General features: G+C 40.6%; 2 protein-coding genes across 4 annotated transcripts in view; one reads left to right on the top strand and one right to left on the bottom strand.

The window, feature by feature from the left end:
- Positions 1–963: 963 nt before the first annotated feature.
- Positions 964–5,770, bottom strand: ubxn2a (UBX domain protein 2A). 2 transcript variants are annotated; one of them, XM_028398172.1, is made up of 7 exons: positions 5,651–5,764; positions 5,226–5,288; positions 4,898–5,009; positions 4,631–4,740; positions 3,655–3,792; positions 3,143–3,304; positions 964–2,443 (listed from the first exon to the last, which is right to left on the bottom strand). In XM_028398172.1, exons 2-7 carry the CDS (start codon positions 5,270–5,272, stop codon positions 2,260–2,262), a joined length of 753 nt encoding a protein of 250 aa, XP_028253973.1. In that variant the 5' UTR covers positions 5,273–5,288; positions 5,651–5,764; the 3' UTR covers positions 964–2,259. The 2 variants fall into 2 exon arrangements, with proteins under 2 accessions (XP_028253973.1, XP_028253974.1); XM_028398173.1 differs by lacking the exon at positions 5,226–5,288 and having other exon boundaries at positions 5,651–5,770.
- A 1,170-nt stretch (positions 5,771–6,940) lies between these two features.
- The window catches only part of atad2b (ATPase family AAA domain containing 2B), a 53,619-nt gene continuing 43,530 nt past the window's right edge, over positions 6,941–17,029 (top strand). Inside the window, exons 1-17 of one of the 2 annotated variants that reach the window (XM_028397239.1) lie at positions 6,941–7,135; positions 8,782–8,948; positions 9,059–9,090; positions 9,189–9,336; positions 10,357–10,456; positions 10,563–10,692; positions 10,826–10,975; positions 11,124–11,199; positions 11,396–11,497; positions 11,825–11,936; positions 12,081–12,196; positions 12,437–12,611; positions 12,822–12,910; positions 14,056–14,215; positions 15,112–15,202; positions 15,348–15,659; positions 16,242–16,392. In XM_028397239.1, the coding sequence (XP_028253040.1) occupies positions 7,037–7,135; positions 8,782–8,948; positions 9,059–9,090; positions 9,189–9,336; positions 10,357–10,456; positions 10,563–10,692; positions 10,826–10,975; positions 11,124–11,199; positions 11,396–11,497; positions 11,825–11,936; positions 12,081–12,196; positions 12,437–12,611; positions 12,822–12,910; positions 14,056–14,215; positions 15,112–15,202; positions 15,348–15,659; positions 16,242–16,392 (2,210 nt within the window). In that variant the 5' untranslated portion in view covers positions 6,941–7,036. Of the gene's footprint in view, positions 7,136–8,778; positions 8,949–9,058; positions 9,091–9,188; positions 9,337–10,356; positions 10,457–10,562; positions 10,693–10,825; positions 10,976–11,123; positions 11,200–11,395; positions 11,498–11,824; positions 11,937–12,080; positions 12,197–12,436; positions 12,612–12,821; positions 12,911–14,055; positions 14,216–15,111; positions 15,203–15,347; positions 15,660–16,241; positions 16,393–17,029 lie in introns of both variants that reach the window. The other variant, XM_028397238.1, reaches the window with a different exon arrangement.

Genomic DNA, 17,029 nt, shown 5'->3' with positions numbered 1-17,029 from the left:
AAGGCCCCTTTTCTTTTCATAAGCTGCTTTTTTGGATCAGGATGCTTTTTCTCCACAGTAAGCCTCTCCTCAGAGCATGACAACAAACATGTCATAAAGACCTTAGCTGCTGAACCTAGACCTCTCCATAAATTCCAAGTATGCAAACCCCACTACCCAAACCACATTATTCACAACGACAAAGGCACCACCGCAGAAAAGTCAGGCATATGACCTGCATTAAGATGGGTATGTTTCCGATAATGCGTGAAGAGGAATGTGCAAAATGAAAGGTTGGCTGCTGCACGACTAAAAGGGTCATTCTGGAAAGGAAATGTGGGAGTTAAAGGGAAAGTAATTCCCTGCATGCTTAGCCTTATTAAATATGTAGCACAAAGGAAATGTGTTCTCTTTTACTCTTTACTCAGACCCCCTCTGGCTGCCAACTGAGTAATACACACAGCCTGCACGTTCTGGCATTAAACACAGACTCATAGAAAGAATTTTCAGAAAAGGATCAGACATTTGTGCTGCGTTGTTTCCCTTCCTCTGACCTTGACTGTCCGAAAGGTTGTCAGCTCTTCTTCCTCAGCAATATGCATACATATACCACCTCCCTCCCTCATCCTCGCCTCACTTTAAATATTGAAGATAGATAATGGCATTCGCCTTCTTCATGAGGACAGGCAGAACACTCGGAGACAAGCATGTAGAAGCACATACACTAGTCCTTCACCCTTATAGGTCACCCTTCCCCTCACCATTTGCTCCTTAATCTAATCCCTAAATCAGTAATGACAGCACAGATGTTGTGTGTGTTACAACCATGATGTTTTAAAATGAGTTATTTGGCTTTATCATCAAATATTTCTGTCAGTGGTGTTCACATGACACCTGAGGAGTATCAATATGAACATTAAATCATAGCTATTAGGCATCATAAAGTGCTGCATGTGGTTTTGTCAAAATGAAATGAAAAATAAATGCAGGTTTCAAGGAGGAATTTTATTCTACCTCAGTGATATGTCTTTCAGTGATTCAGTCAAATGAAACAATATGTCTGACATTCTTGACCAATAAGCAAAGGCAACGTTTCACCAAAATACTAATAGCCCTGAACAGCTAGGCCAACATAAATAACTATTTGCAAAACATCATATTTCTATTAAATATATATATATGTAAACTTAAAGTTTCATCCCCTTATTTATACTGTAAGTAGTGCAGAAAAAGTCGTGATCACACTCTGGGAAGACTTTAGAGACTTGGCTGGCGGTTATGGTGGTATTGTGTGTGTGTGTGTGTGTGTGTGAAGAAAGGAGGATGACAGGTGGCAGACTAACAGATGGGCACACATGGTTGACCATCTGCATGAATGGCAGCACTGGTATTCTGTACTTGTTTTTTGAGGGGAGTTTCTTTTGGCAGGTAAATCCTCCTCCTCATAATCCTCCAGAGGAAGAAGACAAAAGAACTTTTTTCCACTGCAGCCACTCACTAGTTGTTTTAGGGCAGTTTATGCACGCATTAATGCAGCTTCTCACTACAAGAACCACATTTCTCTCCCATTTTAGTGGGACAATACTTCAATTCAACACCAGCCTAGCCTCCTTTGTTGACATTCTTCTGGCACACTCAGAATTACAGTGAAGGCTATCACAAATTTCCTTTAACTGCAGGAACTCAGGGGCCATTTGTGGCTGTGAATGTTCCAGCCAGTGGAACCTCGCAACCTAGCAGAAGCAGGATGGAAGCCAGGATGAGATTTTTGCATCCAGTGAATCAAACATCACAATGGACACACAAAGCTAAAAGAGCTAAATTAAGTGGCAAAATTTGCATCCTCTCATAACTGCCTCAGATTCCTGCAATGAAAAAATCCGCGGAACCTGCTAGGGGGAGTCATGGAAAAAATCCTACAATATTATCATCATATGAGTCTGGTAGATAACAAACATCAAGGCTGAAAGGGAGTATTAGAAAGCAGGTTGCGTAAATCATATGCTGCCCCTAGCTTAAGTTCTAACAGTGAGAAAAGGCCTAAAATTGATATTGATAATGGCACCTTAGCTCAGCAGCACTTTTGTGACTATGTAACAATATCATTGTCAAGCTAATCTCACATGAAAATCTCAACAAATCCAGCACAAACTGCATAACAAAGAAAGTAACAACACATGTTGTAGAATGTCCTTGCTTTGAACGCTTATTAGGAGGATGGCGATATGTCAGTGCAGTGTGAAAGGTTGCGTGCAGTGTGAGTTATGGGGGCCCTGATGGTCAGGAGTGTCCAAAGGGAGCCTGTGTGTTCAGGGGTCTCTGGACAATGACAGCATTGGCCAAATCTGCTTCTTCAAGACTTAATTCTTTGTCGTTGAGCTCTCGGAAAGGAAGTGATGTCGTTAGAACAAAAGGTGGGCAGTTCCTCTGGCAGCGCGCCACAAAGTCTTGAACATCACTGATCCTGGAAAAGAAATAAAAATAAAACATCAACAACAATGAAATAAAAAAATGTAACAAATACAGAAGTACTGAATATGTCTGCTCCTATTTAGGGGCAAAGCATTCCCAGCCAAATACTCTACTCCCCATTGTGACACGTGACTCCTCTCTAAAGCACTATACTAGTAACATAATCTATTATTAATAACAGAGCAGCATATACAAGCAATCCTATGGCAGCCCTACTCCCTACACACTGATGCTAGCTTAGGGTTGGAGGGGTTCAGCCCTCTCTATCCTTTAGCTACAAACCCTGTTATATAAATGCTGCATCAGTTATGCAATCCCTCTCTGGGGATTTTATAGATCCACGCCGTTGCTACATCTCAGATTATGTTTTCCTGCAGCAGCATGCACTGTGGAAGGGGGATATAACATGCACCGTGCCTTCAGCCTTCAAACTCCAGCAGATGAGAACAAAGCATTACGTAATCCTAAAACAAACCACCTCCCTAGCTGCAACAAACAAAAATCTTTTGTCATCTCTTGAACTACTTCTTGTCTGCGATGCCTGAGATTATGGGATTTGCAGCAGAGATGTCACAGCATGAAGACAGAGAGATGCTTCCTGCACAGAACAGTCACTCTGTATGTAGATTTTGTTTGATGACAGACCAAGACGTGAAGTGGTATATTTTAGCCTTGACATTGTGATACCCACCGATGAGATAGGTTAAACCTCTGCACCAGTCTCCTGCCGTCAGCCAACCAGATCTGCAGGGAGGTAACAGGAAGGGCGTGGTCTAGTGTTACCATGGGAATAGGAGGAGATTCTCCATCCTCGTGCACAGATGGTGACCTGGCCACTACTCGGGGCGCAACACTGAGAATGGACAGGAATAAAAAACAGATTAAATGCATGCACAGTGTGAACATTGCTAATGTGGGCTGAACAACAATCTCTGAATATACTTCAGACTGTCAGGAGAAATTGGTATTCATACAGTGATGTAGTAAAAATGTTGAGTTCTTAGTTTATCAGGCTGCTGGGTCAGATTTGCTTGTGTGCATTTTAATACCTGGATTTAGAGTGACACCTAGTGCTGATTTGCAGTAGTAGAAATTTGACTACTGCTTGAAAAGCACACATTCTTTTCTGACAATAATTAAATATTTACATGAAAAATAAATTCACATAATAAATATACAATAGTCACTGCAGCAGTGACTTACCTGCCAAGACGGTATCCTCTGCCGCTGAATGGATGAAAGGCCTTCTTCTTGGGAACGTAGTTTTCTTCTGTCAAATCCTCCACACTAATCTCCAGCTCTTCCTCTTCTGCTCTGCTCTCCCACTCTGGTGGAAGCTCCCTGGGATAGATAAAAGATCATTTTTGGAGTCTAGTCAGATTAATCAATATGACAAATGAGCCGCATTAACAAACGTTATGCTTGATCTATCTGAAGCTTGCTGTCTGTGGGGGGCCATGATTACAGTAAATTTCCTCTTTTGGCTAAAGGGGATTGACTTATCAAACCAATGAATCAACAAGGGATTAGGAGTTTGTAAAGGTTACATATACCCTTTTGTTTTTATTCTACAGCTTTAATATTAAGTGGCTAAGCTGACATTTAGATTGACATGTTGTTGGTTAATATGAAAAAAAAATTGAAGGTTTAAATAAATAAGGTTAAAAAAGTGTGCAGGGAAACTGCAGAACTGGCAGCAAACTGTTTAGCTTGTGAATGGCCAAGTGATTAAGTAATATTTCCTTTAGTTACACTAATACCATGACCCATACCCATCTTACTTTACTTAAACTAACAAGGCTAGTCTAAGAAAAAAGTGGACAGTATACTGTAGAGAGAAGTGGAGACTCAAGACCATCTGTCATTTTTTTCATGTAATTTTTACTTTTATTTTGTAGATTTCAGAAACTACAGTATGGACACTGTCTTGTAACTGCAGTTTCATTTAAATGGGTTTGAACATGTTTCCATGCCATACTATAATTACATGTTTTTTACAAGAAACTCAACAAATGTGTAGTTCATATTAACTTCCCAGGCACTTAACACACTTAACACATTGACATTAATCAAAAGTCAGAACAAACGTAACACTCCGTTTGTTATTTAAGGCACCAAAATCTGACTTAAGGCACCTTTAACACCTTGAGGATATTCCAGCTCAGCCAATTAAACTCACCCCCTTTTAATGGCATCAAGGAAATCTTGATTCTCTGGTATTGAGTAACTGCGAAACTCTTCATCATTCACAGTGAAGCCATCCTTCCACAGCCTCACCACCATCTCCACCTGAAGTAAAGGCATTTACGATGAGTGAACCCTGAGCTGACACACGGTGTTTCATTTATTGCAAAACAAATTACACATACTTAATTATACATTTATATTACACATTATTATTGCACTGTTTTTCTGACAGGTGTAACTTCAGATTTAGTGGGCTAACCTTCGAAGTCCCTGAGGCATCATAACAGATCTTCTCCACCTCATCAAGGAGGTCTTCTACCGAGAAGCTACGCCTCATTGGAACCTCCTCTTCATTAATCTCACTGACAACCCTTTTAAGAAATGCAGCAGTCAGTTATTTACTTATTATGGCTTATTGATTTTTGCCTATGGTTACAGTGTAAATAGCACAGAACCATGCAAAAATTAGTTCACATGTAATATGTAACATACAAAACAGTAATGACAGCTCAACGTCTCATGCTTGATACTATATACAACATGCTTATATAAGAGCTATTAATTAAAAATAATGCCTTCTGACTTACCATTCCTCATCTTTGTCACCCCCCACAGTGTCAATCTCTTTCATCATGTGTTGTGTTTTCCATCTAAGCCAATGAAAACACACGCTATTTGTACAGGGCCTCGATATACTGTATTTTTTTTTTTGGGGGGGGGGGACTTCTTTTATTAAAACAGATTATTATATATTATTCTTCTCTGTCAATAATGTATACACTGGCTGTGTGCTAAACCTGACCTACAGCTGATGCTTTTTAGCTAACGCTAAATAACAACATATCCTAGCAGCCTGTAGCGTCATCGTGAATTATGCAAGTGGGCGTCAGTAAGAAAGCAAACGACACGAGAGCAGGTCACACAAACATAGATTATGTAAAAAACATATTATACCCAAAGCGGGAGCTCATTAACATGCGCGTATTAACATTAAGGTCAGATACTGCTTTACCAGTCCGTGTTTGGTCGGTTAATCCCGGGCTACACATCTGCAGCCGTAAGTTTCCAGCAGCAGCAGCAGCTCGTCTTCTGCTGAGCAATACATGTGACGTAACAGTGCCGTGAGTCCACTCCTGCTGTCGTAAAGCCTCTGTACTGCTGAACTCAGCACCTCCAATTGAAATGGATGATGGAGTATATGAATGGAGTATTAAAAGGCAGGGGAAGGAGATTATACATATCTCAATTGTTGTGTTTTGTGTGTTGTGTTTTATTATCATCATCAATATTGATTTCATTTATTTTTATATTGCTGTTTTTATTTCAGTAAAGTAAAGAGAGTAAAATTTATTTTAAACAAGATAATACACATTGTTTATGACTACACAATGTATCTCTAGTCTTATATGAATATCACTGTGCCACCAACTGCACAGTAAACAGTGTATCTTACTGTGAAGTCAGTCGTGTTTCTAGATCCTGCTACCTGCTATTGACCACTGGGTGCATATGACCGTCATAACAATAACTGCTATTTGCACAAATGAATAATTATGTCATGAATAAGTCATAGTGCAAATATACAAAATATTAAATGTGCATCTTAAAATTAAGGCACAAGGTGCACAAGAGTGACACTGTTGATATTTTTTGGAGGCTTGAACCAGAATTTTGAAGCAGATGGTTAGCTCAGTTGCATCATTGGCCAAAGCCAGGAATAGAATGGGGAGCACATAAAGGTTTGCCTGAGGGGACAGGAAATGACATGAACATAGTTAAAACCATTAAGCATGGAACACTTAGACTACTTTTTCTAATGAATAAAGGGATGTTTACCTGTTTACTTTAAATGTCAAAGTTACAAAAGATTTAATGATCAATGGAAAGGCTCTTGATCTGATTGCTCTTAAACATCATATTTGTGTTTATAGTTTGATTGCCATTGCTAGGCAATCAAACTATTGTTCTTCACCCTCTTTCTTCTTCTTTATTTTTCCGTATGTTCTTTGGAGCAGTGTATCTTCAGCATACATTGACCGAAAATGTTCATCTCACAGAGGACATTCCGGGTCAACTTCAAAATTTTCTAATTCCGAATCGTTTCCACACACCAGGCTCTCAAAGTTGTAAAGTGTAACTTGTAAGTGTTTAAAGTATTAACTGGGGTAGTGGGTCTTTGTGGTAGTTATAGGGTCAGCAAAAAATGAATGCACCTGCCAAACAGACCCACGACCACTTGGGAGAAAGACAGGGGGGAAGAAAGGCAGAGAGAGGAGGGGAGAGAGAGATAGACAGGGAGAGAGAGAGAGAGAAATGGCGCCTCGATGCTGCGCTCACTGAGGCAGTGTTTGGAGCCGGTTACAGAGATTCAGTAGGGGCAGACAAAAAGAAAAAAAACATGGTGAACACAAGGAAAAGCTCACGGATGAGGAGCGAGCCATTCATCTCTTCGAGGACTAGGTCATCGTCGAGAAACGAGCGAAACTCTGAGGAACATGTAAGCCGGTTTCTTTTCTTTGCCGGCGAGCTAGCTGGCTCTGCTAGTTGGCTAGGTAGCTGTATCTGTGGCCTCAAGGTGTTCCACATTATGTATTATTCACGTCAAAATACGAGCAGCATTGAGACTGACACCCTCTCAGTCACGCAGATACACAATACAGGACTTGAATGAAGTGTTTCATACGCGTGTCATTCGTACTGGACACATTGTACAGCTGTCAAATTACAAGCTAGCGACATGAACTCCTGGCTAGCCCCAAGTTGAGTTCCCTTTGTGTTTGGCAATTTTACCCGGCTGACTTGTTTCACCACAGTCAGCCTTCCCAGCAAAGACAACTGGGATTTTGACACAAGACCACTAGTACTTCTTCCCGTCTGCACCATGGAGCTATCAGCGTAATTATTTTCCTTAACATAAAGAGAAAGCGTTAGTTAAGCTAGCATTTGTAGGTTACAGCTAGCCCGACAGCTAGCTTACAGTGGGGGAAGGGAGTCCCAGGTTCACAACAGTTGGCTGGCTCATGTCCCGTATTTAGCAAGTCTGAACTTGGTGAACTTTCAGTAGTAAATGCCCTAAAGCCCCCCTGTTTGTAGCATTTTCACAGTTAGTGTTTTTAACGTAAACGTATAGTTAGCGTTATGTCAAACAGTGTATCTATACTTCCTCGAAACCCGTGATAAGGAGCTTTAGTTTTTACTTCGAACGGTTGACCTACAAGCAGTCTGACAGCCTTTGTCTCAAAATGTAAACATTGAGATTATGCAAGCAAAGCAGATCTGTATTTCCGCATTGTTTACGATTATTACACCACTAATGGCAGACGAAGGCATATAAAACACTCATCAGTTAATTTATTGGTGGTCATTAGCAGATTCTTGGGTTTTAAACCGTGTTTGGAGTGTCTAATTTTTTGCAACATTGCGGTTGTAATTTGAGTAATTACTCGCCTGTGTTCAATCCTGTGGGTTGCAAGCCAGGATAATTGATGACACATGATTTTAAAATATGTGATTGAAATAATTTAGTGTGACAAACTTTATTTTAAGTTCCCAAACTTCCAGAATTCAGATGATTTTGGACACTACATTTCTGCTTGGCTCAGTGTGCTCCATGCTGCCCTTTTCCTAATACTGGCCATTGTTTTGTAGCACGATTTGCAAAATGATTTAAAAGAGGAAATGATTTCAAGTTGTGCTTGTTTGGCCACCTGTGCATCTAGGTGCTGTTAGTACATCCTGCACTTTTTAGTCTGTCTGCATCTTTCTATCCAGCCAGTCAGAAAACCCCCTCTGTTGGCATTGCAGACAGTTGCCTATGACAACAGTGAGATATGCTCTCATATCAGCAGGGAAGTTAAGCTGTGAAGGGCGTTAGCATCAAGGGCATATGTCTGGTGCTGTGCTGTGATTCACAGAATACATTGAGGAGTGAGACATAGGGTGTCTTGTCTCATCATAATACTGTAATCTGGTTTTGTCATTTGGAGTTCTTGCTGTCTTCTGTCCTTGAAGTTTTTATGTTGTTTCATTCTACACAGTGTGATGCCATTCTACAGTGTTTGCCTTCTTGTTTTTCTGTTGCTTGCAAGTTCAGATTATTTTTCATTCTTACACTCGGACTTTCTGTCTCTCTCTGTTCAACAGAAGGAACCCAGCAGTGATGCGAGCCCTCCCAGCAGTCCACGGTTGGAACCACCTTCCAAACGTACGCGACGGCAGATTGCCTGTGAGCAGAGCTCCAGTGACACCTCCCCATCCCCTCAGACTAAAGGCCAGAGGGTCAGCTGGGGCATTCCCACCTACCGCACCAGGTCAGCTGTTTGTTTGTGTCAGAATATCATGTAGTCACTGGGATACTGAAACTGTAGTCATCTTGTATAGAACATCTTGTATAGTTTCACTTTGTTGTTTTGTTTTCTAGGTTATCCTCTCGCATAATGCAAAATGGGCATGGTAATGTATTTTTTTTCAATCAATCATTTTTTTACAAGTGTACACATGATGAAAACATAATATTAAAGACTTGTATGTTGTCTTTTGTGATGCTGCAGCCCATATGAATCACCGGAATGAGGAGAGTGGAGGGGGAGATCACTCTCGTATGAATGGCCACATGGAACTGAAGAGAAGCTGCCGGGTGAAGAAGAGCCAATTTGAACACCTGAATCAGAGCCTGCTGTTTGACCAGCTGGTCAACAGGTAGCTTGCACTGATACTACTGACACCTTCCTTTGCATCGCTGCTCTAACAGAGAAAAAGCAGGACAGAAAAATTAGTCGGTGCACGCTTTATTTATTTTTGTAGAGGACTCCCCAAAAGCAGGAGAATTCCCAAAAAGTACATCTTTATGTTATAAAAATGACTTTAGCTCTACCTATATCTTAAAAGATTTATAGGTACTGAGCAGTGTATACAGTTTAAGTTATTTACACAATAACAGAGATTTTTATTATTGATGTCTTAGGCTGGGGACACACTACACAACTTTTCCAGTCTTAACAGATTTTGAAAACACTAGGAGTACACACTAATTCAGCAGGTTTTTTAGGATGATGGGGGTCACAGCAACTGTGCCTCATGAGGGATCACAGACTACAGGATTTGTTAAACCAAATTAAACCAAATGAACGCAGCAAAATCTCGCGATGACGGCAGTTTACAAACAAACATACCAGCTGGTGGCGTTAATGCGGCAATTTGTTGTTTGCTAGCTGGCAACAAACTTGTAGAAGAAGGAAGAGAAAGAAGAAGATGTAAACAAACACAGATGACAGTCAGCTCACTGCTGTTGTCTGCGCAGCTATCTGCTCAGAAAAAAAACGGGTTTGGATCAAGTGGAGAAGGAGACGATAGTTGTTTTGATATTCCCGCTACTTCCTGCTGTCTCCTGTGTCCCACCCTCTTTTTTTCATTGGCTGTTAGCTACATGATTGCAGTTGGGTATGTGATCAGTTCACACTACCCAACTATGTCCAGACTCGAGCCAAATAAATGGCAACATATTTGAATGACTGCGACAGAGGTTGGGTTGAGTCTGTTTCCCTCACACACTTGCAGATTTGCGTCTTCACCCCCCTCACACACTAACAGATTTTGGTGCCGACTACACATGACGGTCCCCAACTAGTGCAGACTGGTGCAGCGTTTGCTCGTCAGGGAATTGTGGGTAAAATCACTGTACACACAGTCACTTTCTGCTTTGCTCTGTTTTATTTACAGCACTGCCGAGGCTGTTCTCCAGGAGATGGACAACATCAGCAACATCAGACAGAACCGCGAGGTGGAGCGACTACGCATGTGGACTGGAGAAACTGAAGAAGTGAGTGCAGAACTGCTGTAACACACAGCTGGTAAAGTACTGCCTAATTGCAAGTCAACAAGAACAAAGCAAGTACCAATGAGGCTATTTTTCTTTTTTTTCCTAGGAAAACATGGACATGTATTCACGGGTGAAACGCAGAAAGTCCATGCGTAGAAGCACGTTCAACATGCCGGCGCACCACAAAGTCTTGAGCAAAACAGAGCAGGAGGAGGATGAGGAGGAAGGGACAGAAGGTCTGTGTCCTACTAATGTTCTCAGTGAAGCAGGATGGGTTTTATGAAAGCTTTATGAAGTACAAGAAATAACAAAATAATTAATGATGTCAGAATAATTCTGACATTTTAGTATTTTCCTTTTGACTTTCAGAATCTCATGGTGAGGAAGAGGAGGAAGATGCAGAGGATGATGATGAAGATGATGAAGGGGATGAAGCAGAAGAGGCAGGAGAGGAAAATGACAGACCGTACAACTTGAGGCAGCGCAAAACTGTGCAGAGATATGAGGCACCACCTATTGGTAATGATTTTATTATCGGACCCAATCCAGTTGTGCACATACATCGTCTTCCTCCCACTATTGGATAAGTTATTTGTTTTTAAAGAGTTTTAATCACATCTATTTACTAGTTGTCTCACTACTGGTGACTTTGTGTTTCATCTCACAGAGCCTGTGAACAGAAAACAGAGCAACCCCTCACTTTTTGACACCCACAGATCCCCAGCAAGAAGAAGCCATATAAGGTGTGCAAATTATTGTGAGAAATCACCAAATGTGACAGTGTGTGTGTTACAATGTGTCGGTCTGAAGTAGATTTTTCACTGGTATGATTACTGAACTCACAGTGGTAGATTTAAAAAGATGTCTGCTGCAGATTAAGGGACGTGACAGTGGAGAGGGATGTCGCACTGTATTGAAATTGTTGTCACACTTCTCCAGAGTGAAGAAACATGCCATTCACAGCAGCGACACCACCTCGTCGTCGGATGAAGAGCGGTTTGAACGACGAAAAAGCAAGAGCATGACCCGGGCAAGGAACAGGTGTGGGCTGCTACTACCTTCTACTTTTCATCTTACTTTTGTGTTTCTTTCTTTTAGTACAGCCCTTAGTGCCAGGTGTGAATCCAGCCTGTGCCTGTTGCCTCTTTCTTTCTTGCCCCATTGCTTCTCACCTCTCTGTACTTTCATGTTTATGGCTAAATATTTGAGAAGTTGAAGTTGTAGCTATGGTTGTTGTTACTGTTTGTGTCAAACAGCTGCTTTATTTTGTTCTCCAGCCATCTGATAAGCTCTACATGTTCTATACTGACCCCTCAAGAGCCACTTGTTAGTCATTGTTATTTATCCCAGTTGCTTTGATTTCAACAGATGTTTGCCTATGAACTTGACTGCAGAAGATCTTGCTAGTGGGGTGCTGCGCGATCGGGTAAAAGTGGGTGCAAGCTTGGCGGATGTGGACCCTATGAACCTCGATAGCTCAGTGAGTGAAAATACAAATGAAATGCCTTTTGTGCCACAGTTAAGAAGAAGCTATTTTTTGTCTGAAATACTTGCAGTTTATCTTGTTGCCATATATAAAGACATCCTCAGATGACTTTCATGTGTGCCTGTATGCTCTCCCAAGGTGAGATTTGACAGCGTGGGTGGCCTCAGTAATCACATTCAGTCACTAAAGGAGATGGTGGTGTTCCCTTTACTTTATCCTGAAATCTTTGAAAAGTTCAAGATTCAGCCTCCCAGGTGAGAAGCAATCACAGTTAATTGCAAGAATGCCTGTTTTTGAGTTTGTTAAGGTTAGACTAACAATATGGAATTGAAACAAGAAACAGATGAATGAGAAATATTATTGCTACATACATATTTTCCTTTATCTGGAATTCTATCACAGACTCATTTTATTTTTCAATTCAGTTTTATAGTGGCTCAGTTTGCAATGATTCAACAAGCATAGATGCCCTCTCCTCTCTCTTTGCTTTTTAGAGGGTGTTTGTTCTATGGTCCACCAGGGACAGGAAAGACCCTGGTTGCACGGGCACTTGCCAACGAGTGCAGTAAGGGAGAAAGGAAGGTTTCCTTCTTCATGAGGAAAGGAGCCGATTGCCTCAGCAAGTGGGTCGGGGAATCAGAACGGCAGCTACGCCTGCTCTTTGACCAGGTGAGTTACGCTGCCCCCCCCCCGTGCAGTCACCATTGGCGACAAGCCATGAAACCTAAATCAATGGTGTAAACAGAAAAGTGGATATTTGTCTTTTTCAGATCTCTATTTGTGTGTTGGATGTATGAAATATCTATTATTATTATTTATTTACTGAACATAATTCTCTTGTAGAAGTTTGACAATGGCTTTGCATGTACTTTTGAACAGGCTTACCTGATGAGGCCATCCATTATTTTCTTTGATGAAATTGATGGATTGGCTCCTGTTCGCTCCAGCAGACAGGACCAGATACACAGGTAAGACTGATGTGGTTGTAACCCTCATTTAAAGAAGGTACATCTGTTTTATACGTACTGTTATTTTACAAACCTACCAGTATCTCAGCACACTGCGATGTCAAAATGAGTTTTGCTTCACAAGCAGTTGAGTGTGTAATTATCAAAGAGGAAATCACACGGAATGGACCGTCAGTCATATACATGCTATATTGTGTATTTGGCAGATCCACATATTTATTGCTGCTGCTGTTATTTTACTTGCCAATAGGTGGTGTAGGTTTGCTAGATCTACAAGTCCAGAAGTGCTGGCATTGTTGTTGATTACAAGTGAAACTGGCAGGATCTGTATTTGGGTGCTTCATGTCTAGAGTACTTGAGTCCTTATTTGTGTGCTCATCTGCCAGTGACAAGAGTTTCACTTCTGATTTTGAGTGTTTCATGTGAACTGCGGTTGAGGAATTAAGATTAAGATTAAGAAACCTTTATTAGTCCCACAATGGGGAAATTGCATTTTTGCATACAGACAGCAAAGGATAAGTTAAGAAAAAGATGTATACATTATAAAATAGACTACCAATAAAAAGATATATACATTATAAACAGTTTACATATTAACAGTTATTGCACAGGTGAGTGGAGGTAGAAGTGGTTTATAAACTGTACATAGTGCAACTAAATAAATACCATCCTATTATGCAAACACAGCATGTTGATCCTTGCTAAAAACAATTGCCATCTACGAAATTGAACATTTGTAACTGTAAAATGTGGCATTGTAATTTTGGAACAAAGATTATTTAAAAAAATGAAACGTTTATATGTATTATGGAGGCAGTGCTTTTTTCACAGGCTAGGTAAACACTGTATTTGAGCTCTGTTGTTCTGGGAGAATAACGGTTAATATTTTAGCTCTTCACTGTTTTGTTCAGTTATTCAGTTCTTAGGCCAAATCTGTGCACTCTTTGCAGAAATAGACTTGTTTGCTTGGCCAGTATTTGAGGTTTTGTCAAAATTGTTTCTATCATTGAAATATGCCTGCCCTTTATATACATGGCATCCGTTTATTCACATATTAGACTTTGTTCTTGTTTTCTTCAATTACTTTTAGCATTATTTTTTATTACTAAACATAATCAAGTAACGTATTGCATTGTGTTGCCCAGTTCTATTGTGTCCACTATGCTGGCCTTGATGGACGGCTTGGACAGTCGTGGGGAGATAGTGGTCATTGGTGCTACAAACAGACTTGACTCTATCGACCCGGCACTCAGGAGGCCTGGACGCTTTGACCGGGAGTTTCTGTTCAGCCTGCCAGACAAAAAGGTGACAAACGTCAATATTGTGTGCATTGTGTGCATGGAAACAATGGACCTTTCCACAAGTAGTGTTTTCGCTGTGCTACAAGTACTTTTAAATCAATGCAACAACATTTGATTGTATAAAACAATTACATTGAGTGTATGGGATTTTCACAATTACAGGTTTACCTTTCAATAATCTATTTAAGTGTTGTTTGCTGTGCATACTTTACAGTGCTGCAAATGCACACCCAGCCGGAAATTCAAAATAATACCTCCTTTCACTTGTGGAAATTGTGATTGGTACATGCAGCACTCTGGCTATTAAGACTGAGCTTTTTTCCTGCTGTTGGATGTTTGAGTCAAGAAGCAAGTGGCAAAGCAGGTGCTCATTAGGTTTCTGAAAAAATAGAATTCAATTTTCTGAAGATTAATTGTTTTCCAAATCTGATTGCTTTAATCGTGCACTTGGGGGGAGGCAAAGCTGTTTATTTTTAATGCTGGGAATAAAACAATGTTACAAATGAGTATATGTGAAAAACAGCTTATTGTCACTGACTCCTCCCCATTGAGCCTGTATAATGGGTCACCTTGCATCATTTGTCCACACAGTAGGATTTTAAAAACCATGCTCTTTTGTAAATATGCACTTTTAAGTTCAGCTAGATTCTGGTATTGCCAGTGTTAGACAACTGTGTGAGACTGTGACAAAACCTCTTTCTTTTGATATATGACAAAGTCCTGTGCAATGAGTTGAAGGGCATCATGTTGGCAAACCCTTCAGCTGAATTTACGCACTCAGTACGCTTCCTTTTTTTTCTAAATTTAATTTTTTTTGTTAAGTTAGGTTTTGTTTTCTTTGTTTGCATTTTCCAACTGTATTTGCTCTTTTTTTCCAATTGTGTCTTTATCTTGTTTCAGGCCAGAAAGCACATTTTGGAGATTCACACACGGGACTGGAATCCCAAATTGGCTGAGCCATTTGTTGATGAACTTGCAGAAAAATGTGTCGGTAAGAGTAAAATGGAATAAGGTATATGTATAAGTACCGTAGCTAAATACAACATGAGTAACTCATGTTGTTTTTTCCAAATAATAAAACCAACAATTGCTGGGGAAATGACTGATCAACCCTTATTCATCTGCCTTAATCCCAGGCTACTGTGGTGCTGACATCAAAGCACTTTGCACAGAGGCAGCCTTGGTGGCGTTACGTCGCCGCTACCCCCAGATCTATGGCAGCAGCGTCAAACTGAAGCTGGATGTCACCTCCATCGTCCTGGGGCCTGGCGACTTCAGCAAGGCAATGAGGGCAATTGTCCCAGCCTCCCAGAGGGCTCTAGCTTCCCCGGGCCGGGCCCTGTCCCCCACCCTTAGGCCTCTGTTGGCCAGCTCTTTCTCTTTGGTGCTGAAAGCTCTGCTCCGAGTCTTCCCCCATGCTCAGTGTACTGACAGGGACAACACACATGGTAGGAATGTGCAACAAAAGCGGCTGCTTTATGATTTATTCTCTCTTTCCTGCTGCTGGATGCTGCTCTTTTCTCATGACACCTGTCTCACTTGTTAGTTTGTTTTTGCTGTTTGCACCTTGTAGTATTTGATTATCTCTTTTTATTTTCCCCCTACCTTATTACCAAGTGCTTTGTATTGCCCTCACACAATAAATGTAGAATCTGTGATGAAACGTGGCTTCTGTGTATGTCGAGGTGATAGCACAGAGATTGGATAACTAGTCATCCTGTGAGCATTTTAATAATTCAGTTCTCACTCTAGTTGACAGAAGAGCAGCAAATAATTGCAGCACTTGACCAAGGGACATGTCTTGTAGAAGTTAAAGTTCTTGCACCCTGTAAGGACATGATGAAATTCCCGAGGCACTGCATTATTTGAAGTGGCTGCTGTTACTCACCTAATAAGGATACCATCTGTTTTTTTTGTGAATTGCCCTTAATAATTTCAATGACAGGATTGCACTGACTCATCTTTGTAGAGATGATGTCATGGCTACCTCACGTGTACTTGTTTATAAGCAGTATTCCTGTGTATGCTAGGCGGTGACAATCATCTGCTTGAAGAGGACTTGTACAGCGACGATGACAATGAGGACGGCTCTGCTTCCATCTATGAAGTCCAGCCTGCTGCATCCCCAAAGAGTCCGCTCTCCTCTTCTGCAATGCACAGACCCTTTCTTCAATTTTCTTTGTAAGTACTTCAAAACATGAAGTTTTGAAATCTTAGAAGGGAAAATAAGGACAGCTATGTTTATCACAAAGTATGTTTATAAAGATGCCAAGATGTGTTTGGCAAACAAATTGTGGACAACATACTCTATAACTACATTTTCAGAAGCTGATCTGACACAGAATAAATGTATCAGCAATGTGCCAACTCCTTGGTATTTATTGTAGTTATTTTATTAAAGATAACACACTAGTTGTAATGGAAATGCAAGTTATTTTCTTTGCAGAAGGCAACATCTAGTTAACAAGTAAACAAAAATTTAAAATGTACAATGAAGTAAAAAAAGCAACAAATTGTGCACAGAGAGTATTTGTTGAGTCCTCAGCTTTGTGTCAAAAGGGCTGCATCAGAGAAGAGGATAAAAGCAAACTAAAAGGCGTTAAGATAATTCTGATTTCATCCAAAAGTGGAGAGAACTAAATTTCTCAAGGACTGACCTATTGCTTTTTATTTACTGAAATCATTTGTTGATTAAACTATTAAGCACTTGTCAAGCCTCTAGTGTAAAATGTGCTTGTGGTTGTTTGACACAAAAGAAAGCAAGATTATTAAAGAGCTTATTGGAGTATGGATCGACAGCTTTTAAATAGCGGTCAGT

Source organism: Parambassis ranga, chromosome 24, assembly GCF_900634625.1.
Source record: "Parambassis ranga chromosome 24, fParRan2.1, whole genome shotgun sequence".
NCBI lineage: Eukaryota > Metazoa > Chordata > Actinopteri > Ambassidae > Parambassis > Parambassis ranga.
Note: the sequence above shows the minus strand (reverse complement) of the source record. Positions and strands in the feature narration are given on the sequence as shown.

Coding starts and splice junctions, on each gene's coding strand:
- ubxn2a (XM_028398172.1), bottom strand. CDS start 5,272: ATGATGAAAGAGATTGACACTGTGGGGGGTGACAAAGATGAGGAATG. Junction 5,010..5,225: donor GGTGACAAAGATGAGGAATG/GTAAGTCAGAAG, acceptor ATTTCTTAAAAG/GGTTGTCAGTGAGATTAATG. Junction 4,741..4,897: donor ATGCCTCAGGGACTTCGAAG/GTTAGCCCACTA, acceptor CCTTTACTTCAG/GTGGAGATGGTGGTGAGGCT.